The sequence below is a fragment of the Otolemur garnettii genome, unplaced genomic scaffold (genome assembly GCF_000181295.1).
Source record: "Otolemur garnettii isolate 467f Iridium unplaced genomic scaffold, OtoGar3 scaffold00173, whole genome shotgun sequence".
In the NCBI taxonomy this organism is placed as follows: Eukaryota; Metazoa; Chordata; class Mammalia; order Primates; family Galagidae; genus Otolemur; species Otolemur garnettii.
This window is the reverse complement of record NW_003852568.1, coordinates 2340081-2348971: the sequence shown is the minus strand read 5'-3', so window position 1 is coordinate 2348971 and position 8891 is coordinate 2340081. Positions and strand designations below refer to the sequence as shown.

General features: G+C 38.3%; 1 protein-coding gene across 1 annotated transcript in view; it reads right to left on the bottom strand.

Moving 5' to 3' along the window:
* The window catches only part of MAP3K2 (mitogen-activated protein kinase kinase kinase 2), an 88558-nt gene that overhangs the window by 10898 nt on the left and 68769 nt on the right, over nt 1–8891 (bottom strand). Inside the window, exons 15-16 of the mRNA XM_023519387.1 lie at nt 6963–7092; nt 518–695 (exon numbers count right to left, since the gene is read on the bottom strand). Coding sequence (XP_023375155.1) covers nt 518–695; nt 6963–7092 — 308 coding nt within the window. The remainder of the gene's footprint in view (nt 1–517; nt 696–6962; nt 7093–8891) is intronic.

The window sequence follows — 8891 nt, the reverse complement described above, 5'->3', positions numbered from 1 at the left end:
TTTTTTTTTTGAGACAGAAAAAAAAAATAACCCTCAGTATGAGTGCTGTGGCGTCACAGCTCACAGCAATCTCAAATTCTTAGGCTTAAGTGATTCTCCTGCCTCAGCCTTCAGACTAGCTGGACTACAGGCACCCACCACAACACCCAGCTATTTTTTGTTGCAGTTGTCATTGTTGTATAGCAGGCCCAGGCTGGGCTCGAACCCACCAGCCTTTGTGTATGTGGCTGGTGCTGTAACCACTATGCTAGGGGTGCCAAGCCAAGATAGCTTTTTAATGCTATGATTTGCTTAAGACAAAATCCTTTCTAGAGAATGGAAGACAGGTTCAAGGACTCTAAATATTTAGTCAATTATAATCCTCAATGAGACATAATTAAAACAGTGTTAATCCCTGCAATTCCTATATCCTATTTCAAAAGTACAAAAGATAATTTAAATCTGGCTTAGTCGTTTTAATGCTAGATAGAAATACATAAGTAGGTAATCTTCAGGCAAACCTCATATCAAAACCTACCAAATATCTGCTTTTCTGCCATATCCTTCTCCACTGATCACTTCAGGGCTCATCCAGTACGGTGTGCCTGTGACAGACTTCATACCTGTTCCTGACAGACAGATGGTCTGAAGCCGTTTGCTGGCCCCAAAATCTCCTAGTTTGACATTGCCTGTTGAATCTCGTAGGATATTTGCACCTAAAAATAAGAAACAGCCTAATTTCATTAATCTTATTGGTAGTCTGGAATATAATATGAAAGAACAACAATAGAGAATTACTTAGTAGACTCTTTAATCTGTCTCCTAAAACTAGGCTGCTTTTCATCCTCCAAGCAGTACCTGGCACCAGGCACACAGTGGGTGCTCATTAAGGATTTGCCAGATGAACACTGAACTTTTAGTCAACTTTGTATGCTTCAGATCCTAAGAAGGTTCTCCCACTGAAAAGGACTGGCAAAGATTGGAGGTGAGGATGAACAAGAGGAGAAAGAGGGAACGTGGTAAGAATGAAGTTCAGGGAAGGACTGAGGAAGCAAGAGCAGGCTCTCGGCCCTGAGTTCTGTCAAAGCAAGAAGCCCTTGGCTGAAGCTGATTTCCCTGAGAATCCAGCTTCTCAGGGGCTTCCTAAGGGACCTTCATAATCAAAAATTTCTAATATTTCCCCACCCCACCTCACCCCCCCTATTGCTTAAACATTAGTTGCCTTTTAAAGCTGTTCTTGAGTTTTGCTTTATATTAATTTTGCTTCTCAATTTCTAATATTTTAAATGTCTCGTAAGTTTTGGACTTTTCATCTGTTTTAAAATTTCATTTACCTTTATGATAAACTGTTTAACTGAGACAGCTTCAGATTTACAGAATCATTGCAAAGACAGTAGAGAGATTTCCTATATATATGCCCCCACACACAGTTTCTGTATTATTAAGATCTTAAAATAGTATGGTACATTTGTTACAATTAGTGAACCAATACTGATCCATTACTAGTAACTCAAGTTCATACTTATTCAGATTTCCTCAGTTTTCCCCTAATGTCCTTTTTCTACTCCATAATCCGACACTACATTTAGTCATCATGTCTCCTTAGGATCCTCTTAGGGGAGGCACTTTCTCAGACTTTTCTTGTTTTTGATGACCTTGACATTTCTAAGAGGCGTACTGGGTCAGGATTTTGTAGAATATCCCTTAGTTAGGGTTTGTCTAATGTTTTCCTCTTGGAGAGGAAAATCAGAAGCAAAGTGCATTTTTTTAAAGACAGAGTTTTACTTTGTCACCCTAGGTAGAGTGCTGTGACGTCAAAGCTCACAGCAACTTCAAACTCTTGGGTTCAAGTGACGCCTCAGCCTCCCAAGTAGCTGGGACTAGAGGCACCTGCCACAATTCTTGGCTATGTTTAGAGATGGGGTCTTGCTCTTGCTCAGGCTGGTCTCAAACCTATGAGCTCAGGCAATCCACCGGCCTTAGCCTCCCAGGGTGCTAGGATTACAGGCATGAGCCACCATGCCCTGCCTGTAAAGTGCATTCTTATCACATGATAATAAGAGAGCATACTGTCAGCATCACTGTTGATGTTGACTTTGATTACCTGGCTTGACATAGTGTTCATCAGGTTTTCACTGTGAAGTCAATCTCCCACCTTAGCCTCCCTTTCCAAACTGTACTCTTTGGATGAAATTCACCACACACAACTCACAATTAAGGAATAGAAAGTCATGCTCCAGGCTGAATAGCTACATAAATTATTTAGAATTATTCTGCAAGGGAGATTTGTTTCTCTTCTCCCTTTTATTTATTAAATCATTCATTTATATCACTATGCTCCAGGATCATCTTGTATATTTTCTTTATCAGTCCAAGAAGCAGCCATTTCCCCCCAAAAGGTCTGGTTCCTTTTAGCGGAGAATGGTATAAAAAAAACCAAACCCCAAGATCTAGGCACTAGGCTCATTTTTTTTTTTTAAGTGAGAGTAGAGTACCATAGCATCACAGCTCATAGCAACCTCCAGCTCTTGGGCTTAGGTGATTCTCTTGCCTCAGCCTCCCGAGTAGCTGGGACTACAGGAGCCCACCACAATGCCTGGCTATTTTTGGTTGTAGTTTGGCAGGGGCTGGCTTCGAACCTGCCACCCTCGGTATATGGGGCCAGAGCCCTACTCACTGAGCCACGGGTCACCACAGGCTCATTTGTTTTTACGCTCTACTTTCCCTTTTTTCTGGGATTAAAAATCTAGTTTCTGCCTTTTATCAATTATTTCTCTTCTCATTTTTAACTTTTCCTGCAAATTACCTGTTTAAAAATTAAGCCATTTATTGTTTAATAATATATCAATTCTTATTGAATATATCAATAATATATCAATTCTTATTTTTAAGTCTTCCCTAACCTTAACCATATTTTACATTAAAAAAAAAATTCTTTCTTTCTATGCTAGTAGTCTCTAGTAGTCTTTTTTTGGTCCACTTACCATTTTTTTTTAAAAAAATGTGATCTCTAAGAACAGTGAACAAAATCTACATTATAGACTGGAGAAAATAGACTCTTATGAGCTTCTGTACTTGTCTTTCTGTTCTAACAAATTTTCCAGCTTAGTCAATAATAGTTCTCCAAAGCCTCTGTCCAGGGGAGAGTCCAGGACCCATTCTCTGCAAACCTTGATCCCAAATTTGCCACAGTACTAGTGATCCTCAAAAATAGCACTGCCTATTTAAGATCTCCTACTGTCTGATACTTACAGGACTGTCAAGAAAAGCCACTGTCTTTAAAATATTTAACCAGTGGAAGGACAACAAGCCAGTTTTTACTGCTTTGAGGATGGTATGAGCAGGAAAAACAGGATGTCACAGACAGAAAAAATAGAGAAAATAGGTAGCCAGACTCCTGACACAGTTTTCTATTTTCAGAAAACTTATTTTGGATAAGTTAAAAGTCCATCATTGGAGAGACTTTTCAAACATACACAATATAGCTAGAGAAGTCTATATAGCCATTACCCAGACCCAACATCCACATGCACCGTCCTGCCCTAACCGTACTGCCAACCACGCGCCCCTCCCTTCTTTAGTACCTGAAGCAAATCCAAGACATCAATAACTAGTTCAGTACATATTTGTAAAAGACAAGGACTCTTACCAAACCTAAGAAGACAAATAATAATCTCTTAAGATTATATTAACAAATACATAGTTGGATGTTTAATTTGTTACATTAAAAGAAATCAGAATCCAAATGAGGTCCAAACATTGAGACTCGATATATCTTTTAAGTCTTTCCTAATCTAAACTTTCCTCCAATCTCCTTTTTCTTCTTTTGCAATTTATAAAGAAACTAAGTTTTTTGCTTATAGCTTTCTACTGGTCTAGATTTTCCTGACTGCATTCCAAAGGGTCGTTTTAACATGCTCATCTGTTCTACATATATGTTCCATAATTTGGTGACTGACTCTGGACACTTGATCAGATTCAGGTTCAATTTGGAGGCCTGGGGTATGGAACAGAACTAGATAGATGCTACTGTATTCTAGACTCTTTATTTTAGCAATGTCATCATCTATTAATGCTTACTGCCTTTATCTACATGGGCATTATTAGTTCATTATTCCTTATTTACTTGATAGCCAAAATACTTCTATAAAGATAGTTTCTTTTCACCCACTATTTGGTCTTCTGTGGTATAGTCAATTTAAGAAAAAAAAAAGGCAGAATAGAAGAACTAGCTTTTAAAATGAGTTGGGTCCTCAGCAATAATGATCAATTCATTTCTACCTTGAGTTTTATTATGAACTCATAGATTTAAACTTAAAACCAATCCACTATCTTCCCTTCCTCTTACCATTTAAAAGTTGCTCATAAAAATTTGGGAAATAGGCCGGGCATAGTGGCACACACCTATAATCCTAGCACTTGGGAGGCCAAGACGGGTAGATTGCCTGAGCTCATGGGTTCAAGACCAGCCTGAGCCAGAGCAAAACCTTGTCTCAAAAAATAGCCAGAAGTTGTGGCGGGCACCTGTAGTCCCAGCTACTGGGGAGGGTGAGGCAAGAGAATCACTTGAGCCCAGGAGTTTGAGGCTGCTGTGAGCTATGATGCCACAGCACCCTACCAAAGATGACAACAAAACAAAACAAAACAAAACTGGAAGATATGGAAAAAGTTAAAAGTCCATAGAAGAAAACAACTATCACTCATCTTGTCATTTGGTAATAACCACTGTGAATCATGCAGAAATTTTCCTTCTAGGTCACACCTGGTTTTTACAAACTTGACATCATATTGCATATCCTATTTTGTACCTTACATTTTTACCTTATGGATATATCTGCCCTATAATGTTTTAAAGTCAGCTTGCTTCCGACCTCCTCTGGGTCCAATGACTCTGTCTGGCAAGGTTAGACAGATCCACAAAAAGGGTAGCTCTTTCAGCAACTTTGCCTCACTCCATTCTGAGGGCTAATGAAAAGCTCGCTTGAATAGAGATTATTCCTAACTGAATCATTTTTCTGTGAGGTTCTCTAAGCCATTAGATTTTAGACTTAACAACTGAGGTCTGCCTAAATGGCCAGATCATGAACCATGGCCCATCCTTTCATACTTGCTAGTAAGTCCCATTCTGGCCTATGTGATCTGGCTCAGGTGTTCTGCAGATTCTACTCCAGCACCAGGAACTAGTTAGGAATGTTCTCCTTGGCCTGAATAAGGCTTTAGTCAGTATGTTTCACACCACAGGAAAGAAGCAAAAGCCTGGCAGCTTCTAAGAGCTTATGAATAATATATTTGATAGAATGAGGTTTACCTGCCCAAATAAACTTGCCAAGCCCAGGCAGGGTCAGGTTCATGGCCCATCCAGGAAAGGTCAGACTCATGTCTCTCCTAGGAAATAGGAATGCCACCAATCCTGGCTGCCCCATAGCCCACATGTGGATTTCTTCCTAGTCAGCAATATCACCTCACCTTCCCTCTAAGTGGAATAAAGCCACTTTAATTGCATGAACTGGATCTCCGTCTTCCTTTCATCTCGCATCTCAGAATGATTTTATCCTTGGGTCCGGAACCTTTCAATATTTATACAAACATACACTCTCTCTTATAGTTACGTGTTGCTTAATGACTGGGATATGTCTGAAAGATGCATCATTAGGCAATTTTCTCATTGGAATATGTGGTTCATCATTGACTGAAGTATCCTTATGTGGCACATGACCATAAATTCATTTACTTTTTATTTTTATTCATCAACTGATAGAGTGGTTTCTAAATTTGGAGTCACAGCCCAGTTACTTACAGAATCAGACTTCGGGTGTGCTTTATAGTATGGAGTTTTAGGCATTCTCAAATTTTACACATTCTGTTTTGTCATTTCATGCATTCACTTATACATTAAATCCTTGAAAGCAGCTGCATTTTTGAGAGCTTTTGGTGGTGGTGGTGTTTTTTTTTGGGGGGGGGTGGGTTTTGTTGTTCTTAATGTTTTTGAGATAGGAGTTTCACTCTATTACCCTGGGTAGAGTGCAGTGCAACTTCCAACTCCTGGGCTCAAGTAATCCTCCTGCCTCATGCTCCCGAGGAGCTGGGACTGCATGCTTGCACCACCATGCCCAGCTAAGTTTTTCTATTTTTAGTAGAAACAGTCTTGCTCTTGCTCAGGCTGGTCCCAAACTCCTCAGCTCAAAGGATCCTCCTGCCTTAGCATCCCAGAGTGCTAGAATTACAGGCATGAACCATCATGCCCAGCTGTGTTTTTGAGTTTTAAAAAGTGAGTTTAACTGAGAGTTCATCACAGCTCAATTTTTGGGTTCTTTGCTTCCCTACTCTTTATTCTTTCCCTAGGTAATGAAATCTATTTCCATTAATTTCTTTCTTTTTTTTTTTCATTTTTTAAGCTATGCTTATGTATTCTTTCAAGCACAATTTCCATGACCTCAAGATAAACTATGTTATCACTTTAGATAACTTTTTAGTGCTTTCTAGGTATCAGGAACTATTTTAAGCACATACATGCATTGACTTGTTTAATCCTCACAAGAATCCTATGAGCTGGATGCTGTTACTGCCCTCATTTAAGAATGAAGAACTGAGGCACAGAAAGATTAAGTAACTTGTCCAAGGCCACACAGTTCGTGATGGATAAGATCTGAACTTGAATGATGTCATGTAGAAGCAGAGCCCCTACTCTTAGCTACTTGATTCTAATGCCTATGCAATATGTAGGAAAACATGTACAGTCTCTTAAACTGAATTGATTCTTCGAATCCCCTACAGCGGCGCTCTCCATTTGTGGAGGCCTGAACATCAGAACTGGTCTGATGAAACACTGACAGAGTCTGTGAGAAAACAAGAGAACTATTTACCTGTGGCAATTTAAAGGCAGATGTATTAATTTACATGCTAAATGTCTTAACCATATCACTTGTCTCATTCACATATGCAAAGAACTGTGTAATTAAAATAGAAAATACCTCATTACTTACCTTTAATATCTCTATGGACAATCATATTACTGTGCAAATAATGGACACCCTCCAGAATCTGACGGGTATATTTCCTAGTCACATTCTCAGTAAGAGCTCCATATGCTTTTAATTGGTCCTTAATTGAACCCTAGAATAAAAGAGAAAAACAAAAGAGTCTACTGTATGGGTTGAAATGAAAACTGCTATTACAGCTTTATTTTTATTTTGTAAAGAGTCCTCATTCACGATTAGGAGGCTATGTATTTGGAAAGGGTAGGAATTCTCAGTAAAAACATAACATGCTACCCAACTGAACATTTTCCTGACTAGAACTGTGAAAGAGTATGGGTCACAGCTAAAGAAAGCCTTTTAAAAACTATTTTTTGATGGTGCTGGGAGAACTGGATATCCACATGCAAAAAACTGAAACTGGACCCGCACCTCTCTTCACTCACAAAAACTGATTTAAGATGGATAAAGGACTTAAATTTAAGTCATGAAATGATAAAAATCCTCAAAGAGAGCACAGGAAAAACACTGGAAGATATTGGCCTAGGGAAAGACTTTATGAAGAAGACTGCCATGGCAATTGTGACAACAATCAAAATAAACAAATGGGACTTAATTAAACTGAAAAGCTTCTGTACAGCTAAGGAGACAACAATCAAAGCAAATAGACAACCTACACAATGGGAAAGGATATTTGCATATTTTGAATCAGACAAAAGCTTAATAACTAGGATCTATAGAGAATTCAAATTAATCCACATGAAAAAAGCCAACAATCCCATATATCAATGGGGAAGAGAGATGAACAGAACCTTCTCTCAAGAAGACAGATGAATGGCTAGCAAACATACAAAAAAAATGCTTATCATCCTTAATTATTAGAGAAATACAAATCAAAACCACTCTGAAATATCATCTAACCCCAGCGAGAATGGCCCACATCACAAAATCTCAAAACTGCACATGCTGGTGCAGATGTGGAGAGAAGGGAACACTTTTACACTGCTGGTGGGACTGTATGCTTTTGGGAAAGAAATACAAAGAAACCTCAAAGAACTCAAGCTAGACTTCCCATTTGATCCTGCAATCCCATTACTGGGCATTTATCCAGAAGGAAAAAAAACCTTTTATCATAATGACACTTGTACTAAACTGTTTATTGCAGCTCAATTTACAATGCCCAAAATGTGGAAATAGCCTAAATGCCCTCCAACCCTAAAATGGATTAACAAGTTGTGGTACATGTATACCATGGAATACTATTCAGCCATTAAAGAAAAGTGGAGACTTTACAGCATTTGTATTAACTTGGATGGAAGTAGAACACATTATTCTTTGTAAAGCATCATAAGAAGGGAGAAGCATGAATCCTATGTACTCAATTTTAATAGAGGACAACTAATGACATGATGGGGAAAGGGGAGAGCAGAGTAAGAAGGAGGGTGGGGGAAGCGGAAAGGAAAAGCAGAGAGAGAGGAGGAGGAGGGTTGGGGTCTTGGAGTGTGACACATCTTGTACCCTCAATGAATCCCCAACAATAAAACCAAAACAAAAGAAAACTATTTTTTGACTGATATTCTTATTTTTATTACCATCTTGTTTCGAACTGCCTCCTATTGCTTGCAACCCTGTTTTTATAAATTACCTAGTACTATTATCAGACTTCTTTTGCCCTGAATATATTTTCATTTTTCCTACTCATACAAACATGTTGTACTTGAATTTTATTTATTTTGTTCTTATTCTGTTTTTAAACAGTGTTTTATTGACATCTATTGCTTCCTCAAGGGAAAAAGTAAATATGATTAGAAAATCAGACCACATGAGATTTTTAAGTTTTTCCTCTATATAATCAACACTCTAGTTCAAAATGTGAAAAAATATATTACAGAGGATTTTCAAATTTTCTTTTTTTTTTTCTTTTTTTTTTTTATTGAA